Below are 23,260 nucleotides of genomic sequence, written 5' to 3'. Positions count from 1 at the left end.
TAGACCACGACGCTACGGCGTGGAACCATACAATATTATAGTATTGTGAAATTTTAATTTTTCTATCATTTTTTTCTATTGTACTATTAAAATTATAACATATAGCCTATTAACCAATTGTACCCTATAGGGTACTTTGCGAATTTAAGGGTTAAATGCATATTAAACAAGCATGTAGTGTGCACAGGTTTGTCTTTCAGTGGAGGTCACTTGGTGTTAGTCTGTCATTCAGAATTGTGTACAGTGGAGCGTCTTAAGGAGCTCAGTTCCGATTTAAAGAAGTTATTGTTCGCCTGGCTCTGAAGGGCTATTTGTATAGGAAAAGAGTAAAGTAGTGCATAAAACATATTGTATAGTACAACATATTGTAGAAAAATTTCGAAATCATGGAACTTGGAATAACTTGGCAAGAAAAACCAAGCAAAAATTGCTAAATGCACATGACACGAGAGTTATAGTAATCATGTTATCAAAAATCCAAGAATAAGTGTTCCACAAATTCGAGTCATCATTTATACTTCTATGTAGATTTATGTTTCGATGAAAATTAATTTATTACAAATTATTAAATAAAGTTAATACTATATCAATTAGTGTTTCAATGAAAATCAATTAATTTAAAGTTACAAAGCAATTACAAGTAAGAAATAAAGGTGGAAATAGAGACTCGAACCTCGAACTCTCGAATTTCCGACTTAAAATCAGCAAAACCAGCATTTTGACCACTAGACTACCAGTGACAACAATGAATTAAACTCCGTATTTGAAGTAGTGCAAGCTGGATAACAGTAGCGGCTCGCCGTAAAAAAAATAGGTGTAGTGCTGTTTACATACACAAATGCATGAACAGTTTTACCAATATAATGAGTAAACCTATTATTCGTAAACTAACGTACAATTTTACTAGTTCTAGAACACATGCAAACAGGAAAATTAATTTATTTCAGGACTCACCCAATTTCTTGCATACCAAGTCAATCCTCCTACATTTTAAAGCAGCAAACCTGTCGATGATGTCTTCATAAAAGTCTGAGCTTAAATGAGGGTGGACAGTATATCTCTATGCAAAGCTATGGGGTTAATGATGAAAGTCTCTCCTGTGATGTAGCATTCCGAGTGAAATTTTCAATCTTTTCAAACAGAAAAGCTTCTTTCATCGGAAGAATTTTTTAAAGTTATTTTATACAACTTCTCTATTTTCTTAGCACTTTTTAAAACAAATAACAAATGGAACTGTAGGTCGTCCAGAATTTGAAACATCTTTTTTATTCTCATATTTAAGTCTACAAAACTGTATTTCTAATAAATTACAAATCGTGTCATTTTCAGGATAAATATTTCGCACTCATTTATCAACATTTTCTATGTACTGGTACCTAAGTATTTGTATAATAGCACTATAGTCATTAAACATATAATATACACTATGATGTAGGATTAATACACTATACACACTTATCACTAATATACTCTAAATACATTAAATAATAAGTTAATATATACGTATACAATATTAAACTACACGTGTACATTTACGCGCGCGTTAAACTTTCAAATACAAGAGCTGGAACAAAACAGGCAAGGTCATGAGCTCATGAGAAGAAATAATACACGCCGCCGAAAATAACTTTTAAACTTTGCGAATATATGTGGGGTGTATTCCTGACAAAATAACATAGAGCCAGCTAATTTACCACTGCAGGGGTGGCTGCTTGGAAACAAGGAATGAGGATACTATTCTCGAGTCAGGTAGTACATACTCTAAAATTTCACAGCCCTTAAACAATAGCCCCCGGCCTTAGAGACCAGCTTCAACCCTTCTCTATTATTAGTATTGTTAGATCTGCAAACTGGTTACTCCACCTACTGTCTTCCTCCGACGAGTTTAGCGCTGGGACCGGAGGTATTCTTGCCATCGGTGCGAGGGGGGGGGGGTTGCAGGTAGATTCTTTTGTTGCTACAGCCAAGCCGAGCCGAGCGGAGTGGGAAGTATTAATCGTCCAAAAATATGCAGTCTTCAGTCTTCTCCCTGATGTTAGCTATGTTAATATTATATGAATTACTCATTAAATATTTCACCGTTACAAGTAATTTTTAAGGAAACATGTTGTGGAAAAATTTTGGTTTTATTCTATTAGAATTTTAGAATATGTGTGATTGGTATCGTGAAAAACAGATTCTTATAATGTCATGCGAAAATCATTTGTTGGTGATATCTTAAAATACAAAATCAAGTAGTTATACTTCTCAAGTGAGTTCAGCAGTACAGTATACTTAAATTGATTACTTTACAAATTTAATTCAATTCTACTAATCGCTAAATTTTATAGTATGATGCTTCTTTTTAATTAATATTATTGTAGTTGTATTATGATTTTTATTTTTATTTATTTTATTGTATTTGTATTTCTGGTGGTGCGATGGCCTTAACTTCACCAAAATAAATAATAAATAAGTAGTAAATAAATGAATAATAAATAAATAAATAAAATTTTCTACAATACTTTCCTTCTCTGAACACGTAAGTACGAATGGTTGTATCTCTATCTCGCCAAAAATACGTTAGAAAACTAATAGGCATACTGCTCTCGTAAATTGGGCGAATGTTTTCAGTATGATTGTACTTCCAGACTGCCGCTGTCACTGTCCCCTCCCACTCCAGTACCGCGCTAGACTAGTCGAAACCGCATTCCTCTTAGCACTAAATTGCTCAGAGGATGACAGTACAATAAGTTTGACAATTCTCCGTAACTGAAAGACTCAGAAACGCACTTCACTCATACAATCTTTCTTTAGTGCGTATGTCACGTTACTATGGAAATCAAGTGCTGTATGAGAATGGGAGCCCAAATAATTTCACCTTCACAGTATTGTACGTTCCATTAGTCACCGCTCGGCGCTCGTAACAGTTGACATTATTCTATTCAGCGGACGGTTACAGGTACTATTTATACAACTAAACACTGTTTATAACGACTGAAAAGAAAACTTTTTTTATTTTAGAAATACGGTATCGGTAATAACTAGAATTAATTATTAATATGAGATAAAATTGTGTTTTACACGTAAATACGTGAAGTGACACTTCACCTACTTCACCTGAATAACCGCCCCTGCTGGATAAATGTTTCAATGAATGCACTTAGAATTCCTGATGACTACCTAGTGAATGCAGATATTGAAATCACATTTCATTTCTTGGAATATTTCATCATACTTATATTACAAAGGTAATTATTTGTTGTTGACTTCCAATCCTTTCGTCTCGAATTTATGAGCCTCTTCTTTCTTTGTCAGCAGGAAAACTGTAGAATTTGTAGACTCCATGCTTACTATTAGCCCTATTTGTACAATTTGGAGCCGCACAACCAACCATTGGTAAAATTATTAATAATACAGTTTAAAATTAAAATGCATCAAAATGTCAGATCTGTTACTTTCCGAATTGTTTCCGCCACACAGATGTCACATCACATCGCATCGCATCGCACCACACCACACCACACCACACCACACCACACCACACCACACCACACCACACCACACCACACCACACCACACCACACCACGCGAGACTAACCGTCAATAGTACTTTGTGAGAATGACGTAAAAATACTTCTGCTATTCTACATTGTTGCCAGTTAACCTAACAGTACATATTGTAATTACTTCGTAAAGATATAATCCATCTCAGATATAGAATTCATCTCTGTCAGGTTATTGGAAAAGAGAAGGTCTTAGTTAACACTGATTGATGGCTTTGGGCATGAATGAATCACCCAAGCGACTTCATTATAGCCTTATAGCAGCGGTCATCAGCACAGTGTACCCTCGGGCTAGCATCTCCTATCCGCGGATAAGACATTGCAGTATCGCGCATCCGTGGCTGCTGGCGGGTATGCTTTCTCTTTCTCTACCTTCTACACGACGGTGCATATTCCGAGACACTCCTTACCCTTTACTCGTTTCAGCGCATGCTGATGATCACTGCCATATAGAGTAATTAATAACATCATAATCATAATCATAATCATAATCATAATCATAATCCATATAGGTTATAGTCCCAGAAGGATTGTTACGGTCCAAAAAAAGTTTTGAGCCCAATCTCTTCATTGGACGTCCAGTTGATCTACTCTAAGTTGGTAATGCGGGATTTAACGAGGGATTCTAGTCCTAGACATACGCCTCACATGCGACGCCAGTTATCTTGATAGTGACTCTATACTAGCAGACATACGTGTCTGCTAGTATAGAGTTCATTTCAAGTTCCTATATAATGACTTCATTTCTTTATGGTTCCACTTGGTACAGCCAACTGTTCGGCGCATGAATCTCATGTCACTAGCAGTGATTCTACTTCGTCACATTTCCTTAGAGTCCATGCTTCACTTCCATAGCGCAGGACTGATCGTGCTAAGGTTTTATACACACGAGTGCGGTTATGTTGCTGAACTAGAGATTGTTTCATGATTCTGTTTATGATGCCCATTGATTTATTATATTGTAAAATTTTGTCATGAATGTCTAAATCTGCTAAGGAAGATAATTTGTAGCCAAGATATTTAAATTCTTTAACTCTTTCCAAAATACTTCCATTAATATAAATCTTGCTAGGAACGGGCTATTTGTCACAAAAAGCCGTAATTTTAGTTTTGTCGGTAGAAATTTACATGAGTATTTATCTGCTATGAGTTTAAAATTGTATATTAATCTTTGTAAATCGTCCTCTGAACAGGCTAGCAAAGCTAAATCATCTGCAGATAACAATACGTCCAAATTTAAATTGCGGTTTATTTGTATGTGACCGTGCCTTGTTTTCCTAAATTCACATATCATGGCATTCATATATATGTTAAATAGAAGAGGGGACAGTGGGTATCCTTGTCGGACACCAGAAAAAACCAACTTCCAGGCGGACAATTTATCTGCAATTTTAATTGAGATTAAATAGGCTACCTTTAAAATATATATTATAAATATTTTGAACAATTTGTTGTGGGATGCAAAAAATCTTCTACTAATATATTCAATAAGATGTTAGATTTACAAGATCAAAGCATTTTTGAAGTCCAGAAATGCTATGTGTGTTTCTATGTTGAATTCTCGATTTTTCTCAATCAAAATTAACCATCACAGCATGATCTGCCTTTCCTAAATCCGCTTTGTTCTTCACCCAAAATGTTCTCACAATATTGATATAATTTATTTTTGATTAAATTTGCAAATATTTTATAACCAGTACTTAATAAACTAATTCCCCCATTTTCACAATCCTATCTATTCACTCTCTTGCAGATTGGTATCACAAGTGATTTTGACCAGCAATGAGGAGGCTCCTTTCCATTCCAAATCATGTTCAGGAAGTTGTGAAATCCGTGGTTATTGTAATATCTCTATCAGTTTTGAAATTTAAATCATATTAAAGGAAAATGAATAAGGTAAATGAACATTATAAAAACACTATTTTAAGCAATATTTTAATGCTTTGCATATATAACATAAATATTTTCAAGTAAATTATAGCTTTTTTTAAAAATTGAATAAGTGGAACTTATTATATATGGTTTATTGTCTTTCTTAAAGGAACTGCATCACAAATTGAACAACTTTGTATTTAAGATCTATGAAATGCTCACTAGGGAGATCATCGTGTTAATCCATTCCCAGAGACAAGGTCCAAACGAAAAGGTCCAAATATATAAAAGGTCCATACAGGAAACTCCAGATACGTATTCGTCCATGATATTTAGTCCATAAACAAAAAGTCCAAAAGCATAAATGTTCAAATTTAAAATGTCCAATAGACAAAAAAGTCCAAAAGGCAAAATGGACCATTATATAAAAATGTTAATTTAAAAAGGGAGCAAACGTATGAAAGCAATACCACGAGAAAAAACTCTATACGGAAATGTTTCCAAGGTGACACACAAGTGATTAACTCACGAAAGCAATGTTTTTGTTATGGAAATCAAAGTCTCTGAAAATTCTTAGTACTTTGTAGTAAATTTCAATGATAATTTTGAAGAAATTATGGAGTTCGTCCAATATGTGGGTACTAAATACATCAATAGTAGGCCAGCAAGAGGAAGGAGGAGGGCTGTTTTCTCTTAGTTCCTACCTGAAATGTGGAATGTTTATGAATTAGTGTTAAATGGTCGCCAACGAACGAACAACACTAAGGAGGGATTCCACTCTCAGTTTCAAAGATTAGTTATATCTCACCATGTAAATATAAGCCTAGGCCTATGGCGACTTATAGAACATTTAAAACAACAGCAGAATGAAACTGAAGTATTGGTGACACAATAATTAGTTGGACATGAACATATTAAACATCCACTGAGTAGAAAATACCTTCACAATCAACAAGTGGAAAATCTTGTAACCAGATACCAGTAATTCAAAGACGAGAATGATACACCTCGCTACTTAAGAGCAATTTCTTTCCGCCTAAATTTGCTTCCTGATCCACAACCTGAAGATAATGATGATCATCAAGGTGAACTTTAATGTATTTCTTCAGTGCCTTGTTATAACAATTCTGAATAAATTAACTGAACTAATTTAAATACAGTTACCGTAACACTTTTTAATCACTATTCATTAGTAATATATTATTAGTAAGTCTGGACATTTTACACAACTTCGTTCCAAGTGGACATTTTAGGCATTGGATCATATTCAATTAAGAATTGGACCTTTTCAGATCTGGCCCATGACCAGTTCGGACACTTTAATTTTGGACTTTATGTAATTGGACATTTTCTGAGCTTGGACATTTTACATAAATGGTCGTTACCACATTATGAAAATTTTCGTAATATGGATAGGCCTATTTCAGTATTGGACCATGTATCTGCTAACCTGTTGATCACATAGGATTACTCTATACCAATTGGAAGGTCGTTCACCTTTGCTGAGACGAAATCTACCTACAATAGACAATTCACACAGCTGATTCAACATTCATTTTCACTGTCGCTGTAATAATTTGTTCACAAAAGTGCCCATTTTTGACATCACATGGAACATATCAATTACAATAAGTTACAAAATTTTTAACATATTGAAATTAAGTAGTTTAACAATTACTGATCACTGACTGTGATTTTGATCTATGACGCAACGTGTGATCACACAAATAGTTTTTCATGTCACAAAATTATCTTCATCCAAAATTGTTCTCTTTTACTGATGGTTGGTACTCTACTGTTTGCCATTCACCCATGTGAAGCCGGTTGTGTAGACCAATTTACGGACAGAGTCGTTGCCCAGGGTGCGCCATAGGAGACAGGTCTACGCCACGCTGCGATGAGATGGTATTGGAGAAAAGAATAATCAAGGTGTAATGGATCACACAAAATCTTCTATCATTCATAGCTGACATATAAAGGGTGTTGGTGGGGGGGTAGAACAGGGAATGTCGCAGAGCATCATTATCGAGACAAACAAGTTTCAATATCTGAACACTCCTGTTTTTTAAGCGGTGTACCAAATATTTACTTGACATCAGTGGTTCACAAACTTGTGAAGGTGCGACCTACTTTTGTGCGAGACTTCTATATGCAACCCCACAGCGGAACTGATACGGTACTTAACCCTACTCGAAAAATACAATAATAATAATAATAATAATAATAATAATAATAATAATAATAATAATAATAATAATAATAATAATCCGTGGCGCTATAGCCCGTGAAGGGCCTAGACCGACCAGCTGGCTGCTGGCCTCACGCCTACATGCCGAAGCAGAAGTGGACGATCATCCAACCAGAATGGAGGTATCGTGTGGTTAGCACGATGATCCCCCCAGCCGTTATAGCTGGTATTCGCAACCGGATTTCGCTACCTATCGTAGCTCCCCAAGTGCGTCACGATGCTGGGTGGGCACCGGTCCCATATATTGGCCGAAATTTCATGAGAAAATTTCTTCCCCCATGAGGAATCGAACCAGCTCGCATTCCATAAAGCGAGTCCTAGGCGGGATGCCTTAGACCGCGACGTCACGGCGCGGGACTCGGAAAATACAAATGTCTGTAAAATCGAAAACAACAGTTTTACTCAAAATTAGTGAATACCACCCAAAGAATGACTAAAATAGAAGAATATAGTGGAACAATGACACGAAGTATTACATGAACATCATTTCTAATAGCCTACTATGCTGATATTTTAGAACACTTAAACAATTTGGATATTAGTTTGCAAGGCCAAGATGTTAACATAACAGTCAAAAGATTTATAAAGAAACTTGATTTCTGGTGGAAATTTCTTGACAAAAAGGAAAGAGATGCATTGAAGTGTAGGAAAGAACTCTTGGAAAATTTTGTTATGTATGATATGACAAATACTAAGTTTGTCTTTACGAACATGCATTTAAGTTTGCGAAATTCTAAGCAATAGATTTTTGAGTATTTTCCGGAAGACTCTCAAAACAATAAGACTGTCACAAATGGTTATTAAATCCGTTTTTAAAAAGTTGCGTTTAACTGGCTGAAATAAAAAGAAATGGAAAAATTCATTTAAGTGGTATGTACGTACTTATTGATAAGATGTTGGAACTGGGGTTTTTGCAGAGTGTAGATCAGTTTTGGAATACATGAATACCTCGAGCTTGTAAAAGAAGCTCTTACATTTTAAATAACATTCACAACCTCATATTTAGATAAAATAAGCTTCTCGTTATGATTGTCATCAAACAAAAGACGAGAAATCTCGTTGAACTTGAAAGTGATATCATCATATGTTTGTTGAATACACAGTTCAGATTTGAGAGCGACTTTCTGTATAACAGGCACGTTTGTTGCATTAATAAAATTATATTTTACTTTAGTTTATAAACTACTGTTTTTTATTTTAATGTTAAATGTTGTTCATGTTTCTGAACACACAGTAAGTGTATGTTAAAAAGACGTTTCTATTTTATTTTGTAAATAATCTCTCACCTCCCTCAGATCTTTATACGACCTCCCGTTTGTTAACCACTGCCTCACATGAACATTTCCACTTTTAAATTTTTTGTTGTTGAATAATTCTGTAGTTCCAGTTACCACTTACTTATGAACAGCACTATACACCATAAAATCGCTAAAGATGGACATGCCTTGTATTCTCTCAACATCCTTGATATACGTGAAGATGAAAACTGTGAGAAGTTTCAGTATTTCCGAAAAGTCAAACTACCGCCGAATTATGAATGAGAAGACTATTTGATAATATAGGCTCACATTATAAAATTTTAGACAGATTTTGCTCAAGATGTTATTTAGAATCTTCTGAAGTTTGCAATGAGAGCGTTCCATTTCCTAGATCCCCTATCAAACTCCAATAGTCCAGTCTGCTTTAATCATGTCAGAACCCTTTTCGGCGATCATGATGATTGGAGCGTTGATGTTGCCACTGATGATATTTGGCATTACAGAAGCGTCTATAATTCGCAGACTACGTATGCCATGCACTTTCAAGGAACTGTCCACCACAGAGTCGTCCTCAGATCCGCCCATCGCACAAGTCCCAGACTGAAACATGAAATGTTAAGTAATTGACTTTGCCTATTAATTTTGGAAATAATTGCATTATTATTATTGAATTTATGGACTCATAACTTCATAACTTCACGGGTTTCAATAAACCAAGATGATGTATTTATTACGTCTATTTGCTGACTCGAATTTACTCGAATATAATGCGCACCTAAATATTTAAAGGCTTCAAATATATAAAAAAAAAAAAAAAATGTTTACCGGTGAATGTAATGCGTAGCTGCAAAGCTGGTATGAAATTTAATTTTGCTTTGTTCATTTACCTATCTACACTTGCCTTGATATACCATGAACTGTGTTTCAATAGCTTCTCTATGTTAAGTTTTAATTTGAACTTATTGGTTTTACGTAACAGAAATGAAGTATTGATTTTTCTCTTGTCTATACCGTAAGATAGATCAGTTATAGCCGAAGTCTCAACGGCAGCTGCAGTTCGTAAGCAGATATCGTGACAAATTAATCGCAATGTTAGGGCATCTGGAATTTTTGACATCTGAATACCTTTAATATCAATGTTTAATACTATAAAAGCAGTCGACCATGTCATATAAACTTTTTGTTAATTACAAAATAGTGAGCTAGGTTATTAAATTTGTTTGCAGCTGTCGGTGTACGATGTGAAGGAACACGAACAGACTCATCGAAGGTAATCCAGATGCAATGTAATAAAATGAACGTGAATAAGCATCGTGAGTTTGTTATTTCACCTAATGTATTGTTTTAAACGACTTATTTCTTATGTATATATCTAGCTTATTGAAGTTATTTATATATATATATATATATATATATATATATATATATATATATATATATATATGGTCATCGAGAATGATAACCGAAATTTTAACCTATTAGTAAATGAAAATTACTTAATAGATGTACATGTGTAGGTTCTTAAAATGTTCAGAAATATTTAAAGTTTTGGACTTAGACTTGGGATCATTCTCTAGTTGAGTGGAAGACAAGGCTTTATGGCCTTAACTCTGCCAGTAGAAATAAATCTACTACTACTACTACTACTACTACTCTACTACTACTACTACTACTACTACTACTCTACTACTACTACTACTACTACTACTACTACTACTAAACGATATTCTATCTCCTGCCACGTCTTCTGGACCGTGTCTGGAGTTACAGTATAGTTGCAATTACTGCAACGATCCTCGCTTTAAGATGCTGGATGTTCCTTATTTTCTCAGCGTACACAAAGTTATTTTTCATGCAGGACAGAAATCCTGCTCATTTCAGTTACTTTGTTTGTGTTGTTTTAAATGAAAGGTATTGTCCGCAAAACTTATCTGGGCAGTTAAAAGAGAGACGCGCGGGGTGTAGAGAGGTCTCTTCTAGCGGAGAAAGAGAAGGGAAGATAGTCTACGAGACGGGTAAAATACATTTGCTTGCTCAGTGTGATCGAAGAGTCCGATGTACTTACAGTTGTGTATTATTATTATTATTATTATTATTATTATTATTATTATTATTATTATTATTATTATTTTACGATACATTTATTAATATTATACTATGTTCTAATAGAACATATTCATGGGTATCCTTATAAAATCTTTGAAACGTTATTTTTTCACAGCCATCCAATTTTTAACAAATTTTTACGTATGTTTAATTTTATATAATAAAAAATGCTTGTGTCATTATTACACTTACACGATAATTATTATATTATATAGTCAACAGATATTTGTATATGATAGCTAAGACACTTAATATAACAGGAAAATCCATGGAAACAATCAAATGTAATGAAATATATGTAATTTTATTTTAAAGTTCAAAGAGGGGGGTTCAAACCCGGTAACCCCCCTTGCGTATGCCCCTGTAACAGACCTATATCTCTTCTACGTGAAAGACTTTACGTATCGCATACCATCAGTAGTTCAAGATCAGATACGAATTGTAACAATTGGAGTTGTGGTTATACTGTATTGTACATAGACGAAGAAAAATATAATTTATTTATATTTGCACTTTCACCTACCATATCCAATGGAATGCACTGAAGATAAATCCCGAATGATGTTTTTGTAACTGTACGTACAATTGCTGCAGCGATGGTCAGGTAGCTATCAGATAGCTACGGGGCAGTGAGAGAGCATTAGGGAACCCAGCTGCCTAGATAAGTTGCGTGGACAGTACCCATACGCCTCTTTGGAAGCGGGGGACCAATATTATGGGCTACCTCGAAGCCCAGACCTAACACCACTAGACATTTTTTTTTAATGGGAACACGTTAAAAACAATGTGTCCCCACAAAAAAAGTCTGATAGTATTAGGCCTTAAAGGTTCCCAAATGCCTGGACTGGAAAGTGTGGAAACATATCCTGGCCATCCCGAAGCCCAGATCTAACACCACATTTTGTGGGAACATATTACAAACATTGTGTATGCTGAGAAGATAAAGAACATTCAGTACCTTAAATAGGAATTGCAACTGTAACTCCAGACACGATTCACAAGACATGACAGGAGATAGAAAATCGTCTAGACTCTGCAGAGCTACCAATTGCGTCCATATAGAAGTGTACAAAGTAAGTTTAAAACTTTAAACATTTATGAATATTTTGAGACCTCACACTTGTATATCTGTTAAGTGCTTTCTTTTTAATAACAGGTTAAAATCTCGGTTATCATTCTCGATGACTCTGTATCATATTCATGAAATAGTCTAAACAAATATCACTCGTACCATTCATATAATTTGAATAAGTTCACAAGCAACTGATATTACTCGTGATAATAAATAAAATGAAGTACATAATAAATCAAACGAATAGACTCTTACTTAGAATTTGAAAGTAGTTCTTATGGTCAGAACAATCATTCTCTTATCTAATGTGTACAGTATTTGAGACCTTATTGAAACTATGAAGAAATATATATTTCGAAATGTTTTACCTGGTGATTCTCAGGATTTGTCCAGTGACGAATTGCGCAGTCCCAGTATTCGTCAGTGTCAAACTCTTCTTCATAACAGTGTCCAGAATATTTGACAAGTGTTAGATAATTTTTCAGTGCTGCCGTTCTGGACATATTCATTGCAAACCTGAACATTTATTCATTAGAAAATATATTATACATGGCATATCTACAAGAAATTACTGTATAGGACAAATTTATTGACTGAATATACAAGTATACTTCAATTATCTGCTGTGGTTCTGACCATAGAATATCGGGATCTATAGGTTACAACTGCCAAAACTCCGCTGTAGGAGGTTACTAAACTTTACCGCTGCGCTGGAGGTGGAGTGTTCCTCCATTAATCTGAACCATTGTCGCACTGATTGACAAGTCATCCGATGCATCACTTAAACTTCTAACGAAATTATTCTGTCAGTTTCACTGTCTATTACATTAGCACTACAAAAATATTGTTCTTAGTTATTTTTAACGTGATCAGCACATTCCTTCCACTTGTTTTTTCCATATTCTGCGAAAAGCGGCGACAGAATCGTTCCTTTATGTTAAGTGGGATTTTTGTTACAAAAATCCAATTGAAAAGGCTGGAGACAACTGATTAAATATTTTACTCTGGCCTTTAAGTAAAGGAAACAAATCAAAACAATAAATTCTCATTTTTAAAGCACTGTTGGGTTTTGAAGATAAATAATGTTTATGTATGCGCGAGCTACGTGACGGACCGCGAGCAGTCAGACATAAACTTAACATGTGATAAAATCTTGTAGACTCATTCTATTAACGTGGTTTTTTCAAAATAAAGTATAATGTATTTAGACGATTTCATACACTGCAACTACCCACTTATCTTTTTAAGGAAAAAAAGTTATCGTTGATTGATTTTCTACTTCAAAAACATATTTTTCCACACTACAATAGTATAACAAACCTCAATTAAGAAGTCTTACATTTGTTATATTACAGCGAATCAAACATTTTAGAAATCTGCAAACAATATCGGTACTCTTCAACATGCTTTTTTCCTTATTAGAATCTGACTACTACTTTTTGAGTTATTATTAAGTATAGAAAATGCGAAAATATTGTATTTCATTGGAAGTCTACGTGAATACCACCTTCACTCGTTATTTGTTGACAATTAATAAGGAGAAGGTGAATAGTATATTGTGTCACTCTTTAAGATTGACGCATGCGCAGACCAACGGAGTTTTGTAAGTTGTTCCCCTATAGATGGTTGGTTTCGAATGCAGAAAGCAAAATATATATTCCATACTGAGTGTGTGTTCTTATGCAATGTAAAACCGTGTTACATTTCAGTGTACATTTCATCATTACAAAATATACCACGCATTGAACGTAAGATATTACTGTACCGTACACATTTATTGACAAATCCCTGTATTCTGAAAACAAAATACCAGGCTGTAAATTCAGCTGTAGAAAATACAATATACTATAGGACTCATTTGAATACTTAGGGCACTATACCTAAGTTTACTGAGCAAATACTAAAACAATTTTGGGTTCTGCAATAAATTTCTTCAATAATTAGCAATTAAGATCATAAACGCTTCCATCCATTCTCGTCCGCAGACGAGTAGCCTGATGAGTCCTAGGTTCCCAGAGCCCCACGCCTTTCCTATGTTAGGATCGGAAACCCGTACTATCCCCAGACTTCAGCCAGGCATATTTTTACTATTGAGTGTGATAGATGAAATGAGAGGGAGGTGGAGAGTGTTGGTGGAATGATGAAAAAAGGAGTACCCTGAGAAAAAACCAAATGCAATGTCTGCTTTGTCCACCAAAATTTCACCATGACCTGTCCAGGGTTCGAAGCCGGATCGCCTGGATGGACGACCAGCGCGCTAGCACTGTAGCCACAGATGCGGGAGATATTCTTGTTATGCTATATGTACATTGAATCATACAGATTTCGTTAGGGACCTTATATCGTCGTTGTTCTTGCAGTATCTCCTATGCTACATATTTATCGATTTTCAGATTTTTGCTCTATTGAATAACTTAAATAGTGATATAGCAAATAATAAAATCTCCTATATGTAATTATACTTCTTTCTTTCGAAAATGTAAGAATTCATAATCTCCTATGTACCACTGCCATAGAATGAATAAATGTGATTTTTCTTCCTACCGAAAAAATTTATATTTTGCATATAAGAGTTATTGCAGGAACAACGACGATATATTCCATCGTTGAAATTCTTAGTAATCTAAAATTTGTGTGCGTTACCTGATGCCTTCGATCAGCGTTTTCCTATCCTGTACGTGGGATAGGTAGTTGGCATTAATCATTGGAGGGTCTGCAGGGTTAGAACTCCGAAGTTTGATAGCTCCCTTGCTTTTAGGGCGCAGAAGTGTAGGCGTTATTTTGATTAAATATTTATCACTACATCTAGAATGACCATCAAGGCTGCAGTTGGCGAGAAATCCATCGAAAAATACTTGAATGTCAGGAACAGTTTTTGGAAATACGTCCGTTTCATTCAATCGAATGAAGCCAGCAACCTGTCGGAAATAGAAATCACATTATTGAATGTTCTGGTTTTGATGTCACTAATTAATTTTAAAATAACAATTGTTTATTATTTAGAGGTTAAATGTCGTTTAATCGCAGTTTCGTTATATTGCTGTTATCATAGAAATGCATATATTATGATAAATACAGGGTGACTCAGCAGAAATAGTAATATTTAAGGGATGTTGCTCTTCTGAAATCGTCTGAGGGCAGCACTATAAATAATGGGTATAGAGAAGCAGGTGTTTGTAGTTCCCTAGTTTTACAAGGATGGTCATGTTCTTCCATCATGACGAAGCCATTCTGCAATTTAGCTGTCAAGTGACATATAATCTAAATCTGACATTCCCCGAACGATAAATCACCCTATATTTAATCAAGACATTTCAATGTTTCCCATCACGAGCATCGTTCTGCGAATTGAATTGATATGCCGCTGCCATGTCTGTTAGCAACAATAATGATTAATGCGACGAGTATACTAAAAACAGAACGCCCTGATCTGTGTTACCGCGATGTATTCCAAGAATTTATAAGAAGATGAGTCATTATAGCTTCAGTATCAAAGAGTTGCCCTCGTTAACCTCTAGAGTGGGACAATAGTAATCAGATCCCAGATATGTTGTCCTTTAAGTTAATCTTCGGACTTGCAGTTGTCTGGACCCTGAACCTGTGATATACATATATCAGTCGCCATTGCTATGAATCGCGCATCAATCAGAAATGGCGATATCTCGGAGCTGTCACAGTCGGAACCAGTGACAAACCTATCACAGCGACAAAACCACAGGTACTCAAATCACAACAGAACACTAAGTTGCACTAAGGGAACTGGAGTTCAATGTTACGTGAAATACGGGGAGAGGCGTAGTATAGGTAAGTTTTGCTGATATCAGCTATCGACGAGTAGGCTTGTCATCTGCATTTTGGAATCTTATATTTAAAGATATCCATTTAAACACCAGGCAATGTAAATATTAATAACACGATGTTGCCCTCTCTTACTGTATGAGGGTCAAAAGACGTAACCTCTTTTTGTACTTTTGTATTTTTGTATTTGGGAGTTGATGGAAGACTTGTAGTCCACACCTGTGGAGTAACGGTCAGCGCGTCTGGCCGCGAAACCAGGTGGCCCGGGTTCGAATCCCGGTGGGGCAAGTTACCTGGTTGAGGTTTTTTCCGGGGTTTTCCCTCAACCCAATACGAGCAAATGCTGGGTAACTTTCAGTGCTGGACCCAGGATTCATTTCACCGGCATTATCACCTTCATATCATTCAGACGCTAAATAACCTAAGATGTTGATACAGCGTCGTAAAATAACCAAATAAAATTAAAAAAAAAATGGAAGACTTGTAATTCAGACGAAAATATTTTTTTATACAAATAAGGGAACAATTTTTGCCCGTATTGTGAACGTTGCTGCGCCCATCAGCAGTGTCGATCTAAGAAATGCTACTCGCACGATTCACATCCGTGTGACCAAGTGCCCTGAAGTGGAAGGAGGAATATTTGAGCGTGATATGCTCTCATTCTTAGGTATGCTCATTTTCTGCTTAATACAGTATTGTTCAACAATCTTGATGTCTATTTTGATTCCCTTCAATTCTTTTCATAACCACTTCAATTTACTTAAGATTATTCGATAGAGTATACCCCTTTAGTAGGTTATTTAACGACACTGTATCAGCTATTAGATTATTCAACGTCAATGAATTAGTGACAGCGAGATGACCCGAGGCTCGCCGTGGGATTACCCACATTTGCCTTACACTTGGGGGGAAAACCTCGGAAAATGGCAACCAGATGAAATCGGCCCAAGCGGGAAACGAACTCGATTGGAGCTCCGGATCAGAAAAGAAACGTGATAGCGTCTGAGCTACGTCGCCTTTCTGTTTCTTTCTTCCCCTTTTTCTTCTTTCTTTCTTTCATTGTTTACTTCTGTTTTTTTTTTCCTTTTTTCTTGTCTTTCTATAAATAGCTGTTTCATGTGAATCTGTGTCTGATCGTTTTTCGAAGGTGTCAGCATGTGTGTATCTGTGGATCGAAGTAACGGAGATCAAATATAATCAAGTATAATGTAAGAATGTTGTTATTTAGCAAAAAGAGATGTTTGAAACTAAATTGTTTCGGAATATTAAAAAGTATGTTGAGAACGTCTGTATCACCTTGATGACATTGATGATACAAGTTGTTTCGTAACATGTGGTACCAACTTCACCGGTGGATGGGAAACACAAAAACATTGAAATATATATATATATATATATATATATATATATATATATATATATATATATATATAGGCTTACATATTTATCACATGTGTCTTTTTGCAGATTTAAATTAAACTCAGATGTACTTACATGCTATCTCTCGAACTGTTTGCTGTATGTTATGGCTGGCCTGTGAGTTCTCCAGTTTAACGGGACAAATGTTTATGTGCAATGCATTGTTTTTGTGTCTCTTATTCACCAATGAAATGGGGGTTCCAAATGTTAAGAAATATTCAGTATATCTGTCTTTTATAGCACCGAAGTTTCATAAACAAAAATTAATAACGATTTAAATGCTATTCTATATAGTACAGCGCGTCCAGAGAAACCATCCGTGATTATAAACGGGTATAGCGTCGGTAGTCATATGACATGAATATGGTAATACTAGAAAGAGCAACCAAAAAAATTTAAGTGAATAACTCGCAGGCACTCAATTTGCTCCCTGCGTGTTACTCAGCAGACGTCAAGGCGATATTCCCACTCATGTCACACGCGCTCCATCATATCTATTAGAATGGAATAAATGACACAGGAAACACGATGTCGCAACTCTTGCATATTCCGAGGCAGTGGAAGTACATAGGTGATATCTTTCATGTAGTCCCATAAGAAGTCAAATATTGAAGTCGGGAACCTGGGTGGCCATTTGCAGATGTCTTGATTCCAGCGCGCCCATTCCACCTTCATGCCAGTTAATCATTAAGATTCTCACGAACATTTACTACAATGCAACAATGCACAAATAACAAAGGACTGGCAAACCGGAACGAACGAAACCAATATTAACCATTTCTATTCGCTTCTGCTACCATCTGTTGTTTCCGACGGGATTTGGACATCACAATATTCTTTTTCTGTATCACTCGTATAAAGATCGTAATGTACACCGTTACGAAATTATGCCAGTTTGTAATCACGTAGAGTTTCTGCGGACAGACTATCGTATGTTTATATACATTCACTAATAATACTTATGTTAACTCATTCACACGACTGAAGTTTTTAGTTTAGTTACTTAACTCATTAACATTGTCTATTATTTTCAAATCATAGACGTCTTTCCTTACCTGTGACAGACCTGTGGACGTCATCGGACCTTGTCTTTTAGTGAGGAAAAGTAATAGGCTCTCTGCGTTCAGGTTATTATTTTCCAAACACTCTTCTTTAATTTCGAAAAGGGCACTGAACGATACGTGATTCTGTAGGTTTTCTCCCACCCGATGGAGCTCTTTCACAACAGATATATCTGCAATTAACATCGAGTTGTCATTAAAGAAAGTATTAAACACTGAAACGTTTGGTATATCAAGATCAGGGAGGAGGAGGTAGTAGGCAGAGGATAATTATGAGGATGATGATAATTATGTTATATTTCATAAGGCATAAATTCTCATGGCACTTCAAGATCAATTATTTGCGTACATTTGAATTAAACGTTGTGGACAGTAAATAGACTATGAAACTCTTTAAAATGATACCACAGTCTAATAGATACAGTCACGCAACTCATACGTATAAAATATGCCAACATTTGACAGCTGGCGCGACAGTAGCCCTCTAGCGGCAGGCAAGTTAAAAGTGTGCACACGACTTATGATAACACATTATAAAACGGGTTTTGCGTAGTTTATTTTATATTTTTATGCTATACAATAAGTGTATATGGTTCTTATTAATTCTACTTCAGAATCCTGGGAGAATTTCACACGCAGCTAATTTACAAGTTTCAGAAGCTGGGAATAAACGTAATTCTTTCTGCTCCTTACAACTGAATCATGGCTCTGATCACGTATCATGGTTTCAAATAATATAATTGTTCGTGCGTGGTCGGTTAGTTCATTCATTCCTAAATATATTTATGAATCATTGGAACTTTGTATTTCCTGTCAGAAGAGTAAAAATTAGTAGCTTCAGAATTGTAGGGCATATCTCGTAGGGCACATCGCGTGGTGAACTCCTCTCCCTATTTCCTGAGAAATTAACGATTTTGCATACCGCAAATTGGGGTAAACTCGGCCGCTGAGGTAAACTTGAAAATAAAGAAAAGGGGAGGATTTAAACATTAATATGAAGTTCATTATTTTTCCATTTCTTAAGAACCTGTATTTCCTTTATTATTTTGAGCCACAAATAGTGCTGATGTTATGGTTTAAATTTTTATGGCAAGTTTACCGCATTTTACATTACATTTCCAGTTTTCACACATAATGCCTAAGTTTAACTTATCCTACCTATATAATACGTAATTTACATGCACTTACTGTTAATATGACGTAGGTGAGAACAAATAAATGAACACACAATTTTGTTAAAAAAAATTGTAACTTCAATTAACTCAGAAAATGTAGGCCTAATTTTATTTTCAGAGCAGAAGTGATGTAAGTCAAAAATGGGTAATGAGGGGTTAAAGTAAATATTCTGTAAAATACAGCACAATGCGGCAGTTAATATTGAATGTATTTAAACTATTAATAGTCGGTGAATAGAACGAAGGATATATTAATTGCTGCTTTGCGCTGTATTTTACAGAATTCTTACTTTAAACCTCATTACCTGCTTTTGGCTTACACCACTTCTGCACTGAACGGCTCAAATAATCACTGGGAATGTAAAATCAACACCAATAACAGTCATGCAAATTATTACAGAAAAGATTGCTTTTTATATTAAATTTAAAAAGGCTCTTTTATTTCTTGAGAACTTAATACGTCTGCCACATGAATCTACACCAACACATCAGAAATTTATCGACACAGTCTGGATTTATTCAAGAAGTGAATATTTTGCAAAAGGATTACTATACTCCATGTATTCTTGCAAAATTAACACCATGATACCCACTTGAATGCTATATAACATTCAACTTTTTAAAAATATAAAGAAAAAAAAAACACGAATACAAAAATTATGGAATTACTTGCATTAAAAACTGTAGATATAATATCCAAAATCGGAATGGTTACACATTTACACATATGATCTCTGCAAAAAAATAATATACTGTAACAGGTATTTACTTTGTTTTTATTTAAACTCTCCTTCCTGACATACAAATAGGTAACTGATAACTAGTAAATGTTTTATAGAACACAAGACGTAGGCTATCTACAACGTGGATTATTGGTTATGACTGAGTTATGATTTTCTCTTGGTCTTTAGGGAATCTGAAGAACGACAAATTCGGAGATTTAAACTTGTTGTTACTGCAATTTTCTTCATTGCACACATTGCCTTTATTCCGACGCATGATTAAAACGTTATTATAACATCTCGCATCCCTTTAAAGCACGTGCTGGCTGTATCAACCCTATGACCAGTGCCTTGCCTGCCGCTTGGGCGCTAGTGTCGCGAATGTTGGCAAAAAAAGTGTTGAAGTTGCGCGACTGTATGTATAAGACTGTGATGATACCTTGACCAAAACTACTTCCGACTTGACAGCTTACAGAGAAGGGGGAGCAATGTTGTCATGTTGCCTATCTTTCGTGTAAGCGAGCGCGCTGCCGATAGAGTGCAGTAATGAACGGCTGACATGGACACATATATTTCTAACCAATTTTTTTAACACTAGGCATTAACATTGGCGTACATTATTATTTTTATTAGTTTATTATTGTAGGTAGTAGCAGTAGCAGTAGCCTTCAATGTAATACCGTTAGAAATGCGTCGAAAGGACTGTAAACTGTAAAAACAGGTTTAAATGTAATACGAAGCCGTTACGTTTATGAGTGCCGGTGTTCTTCAATGTAATATTGTTAGAAAGGCGTTGAGAAAATTGTAAACTGTAAAAATATTTATGATTAAAAATTTACACGGTCTTTTTCTTTTCCAATATCGATAACAGTGCTCTTATTAATTTTAACACAAGCAGCAGTTCTCATTACGACTTGCGCCAAAGGTAAAAGAGGCCCGCCATTATCTTTTCCCTCTCAGAATACTCTCTTACGTTACACACCATCTCTCGCGCTGGACTCTTTAACGGAGCATCTTGTCCAATATTTTTTGTTCTTCGCCTGCCTTTTCTTTCTTCCGACATTGCACAAGTCACCTGTTTAGAAACTCTCGCAGAAACTAGAAAACGCACACTAGTCACACACACCACCAATGATAACGAAGATAATACGTATAATATAATTTAAACACAATAATTATCGATACACTAAAACAATAATACAACTAAATAATATTTTTAATTCACACAAAGCACGCGCTAACCAGCCGGGCACTGTATTCACCACTAGGCCGTGGTATTCACGTGCAAGTTGTAAACATAGACACGGCAACACCAACCTGTTACCATGGTTACGCGTCTCTCATGATTGGTTGATTTGAATGGTTGTCATGGTTATGCTAAAGGTACCATTTGTCAGGTCGGAAGTAGTTTTGGACAGACCATAGTATAAATCGATGGGTAAAAATACAAAGGTTGTATGCCTATAAAATTGTGAGAAATGGTGAAATAAACTTTTGAGAGTAGTCAATCATGGGATTAAACTTGTTGTCATTGTATCATATTTTAGGTTTGCTCCAGTAACGTCTTTTGACATAGAATGAGTATTTTCAGAGCACATATATTGTTTTACATTTTTTTCTGAACATAAAAGGAGTATTTCTTTTGATAAAATGAAAATATTCATTGTTATTTGTTATAATGATGCAAGAATCATAATTGTATACTTGGTATGTTTTTTTATATGTAGGCCTATGGGTAAATTATTTTAGAGTGGGAGTTACGAAGTTTATAATTATAAATTATTGTTTTACATATATTATTCTTTTATTATTTCTTGTTCCAAGACCGTGGACGATTGGAGCACATGTTTGGTTACCACACGGCTGTACTACATGTTAGTCGTTCTGGTTCACTGACAATGAGACCTGCGCTACTAGACTTTTCATTCAGTAGAGATATAGTCCAAGCTCACACAACTTAATAGTTTTGGTAGCAACTTTCTAGCTCTGGATATAACTGATTCGAATGGTGAAGGTTTATATAGAAGTGAACGCGTAAACGTGATGGTTCAGGCGTTGTGCTATTTGCCAGAAAGTCCCGCGTTCATTTTCCAATTGTGTTATTGATTTTTCCCGCTTGCCTAATTCTTCATGCCGCTCTATGCACTGAGTCTCAACTTACATGATTAGTAGTGTGTTTCCTTGGAAACAAAGGCGGTTATCACATAAAACTGACACCCCTACTACTGTGACAATCGAAACTAAGTAGTAGTAGGAATGTCAGTGCTATGTGGTTATCGTCTTTCTTCGCAAGGAAACTACTTTGTGTTAGATGGGAGCCTTAACATCCTGCTACTCTAAAAGCCTTTCAGAATCTACATGATAGCTTTGCTTTACTTATATCACTTTGAAAGCGTTACCGTTGTAGGAATCTGAAATTTACGGGACCATTACCATTCATGAAGTCTTTTACTACAGCTGTAACTTACCCATTTCTTCTAGATGTGTTCTCGGACCTATACCAGACAACAGTAGAATTTGCGGTGACTGGATGGTTCCGGCGCTCAGAATGACCTCTTTACGTGCATATACTTTGTATGTCTTGTCATCTCTTTTGTACTCCACCCCGATTGCCCTTCCTTCCGAGTTTATCAAGACTTTGGTGACCTGTGTAGAAGAGCAAGCATATCATTGTAGAAGGGAATAAGAGATATCAGACTAAAATAATTATATTATATTTGTAGTACACTATCTACCAAAAAGTAATTGGGCACTGTTTTTGCCTCTTTAGAACCTCGTGGTACAATCTCTTGTTGCTATAACAACAGCCACCCTGTCAGGCATGCTCTCCACTAGTTTGTGTAGGATATCCACTGGAATGCGTCGCCATTCCTCTTGCAACATGGCACTCAGTTGGACAATGGAAGTTGGCCGCATCTCCAGAGACCTCAATCGCCGGTCCAATTCGTTCCAAAGGTGATCAATGGGATTGAGATGAGGACTC

General features: G+C 35.6%; 1 protein-coding gene across 1 annotated transcript in view; it reads right to left on the bottom strand.

Annotated features, from left to right (window-relative positions):
* Positions 1 to 5,184: 5,184 nt before the first annotated feature.
* LOC138697573 (glucose dehydrogenase [FAD, quinone]-like) overlaps positions 5,185 to 23,260 on the bottom strand; it is a 36,481-nt gene continuing 18,405 nt past the window's right edge. The window contains exons 5-9 of the mRNA XM_069822934.1: positions 22,746 to 22,923; positions 18,375 to 18,553; positions 14,746 to 15,020; positions 12,471 to 12,618; positions 5,185 to 9,524 (exon numbers count right to left, since the gene is read on the bottom strand). Of these exons, the coding sequence (XP_069679035.1) occupies positions 9,324 to 9,524; positions 12,471 to 12,618; positions 14,746 to 15,020; positions 18,375 to 18,553; positions 22,746 to 22,923 (981 nt within the window). The 3' untranslated portion in view covers positions 5,185 to 9,323. The remainder of the gene's footprint in view (positions 9,525 to 12,470; positions 12,619 to 14,745; positions 15,021 to 18,374; positions 18,554 to 22,745; positions 22,924 to 23,260) is intronic.

This window comes from Periplaneta americana, chromosome 1, assembly GCF_040183065.1.
Source record: "Periplaneta americana isolate PAMFEO1 chromosome 1, P.americana_PAMFEO1_priV1, whole genome shotgun sequence".
NCBI lineage: Eukaryota > Metazoa > Arthropoda > Insecta > Blattodea > Blattidae > Periplaneta > Periplaneta americana.
Note: the sequence above shows the minus strand (reverse complement) of the source record. Positions and strands in the feature narration are given on the sequence as shown.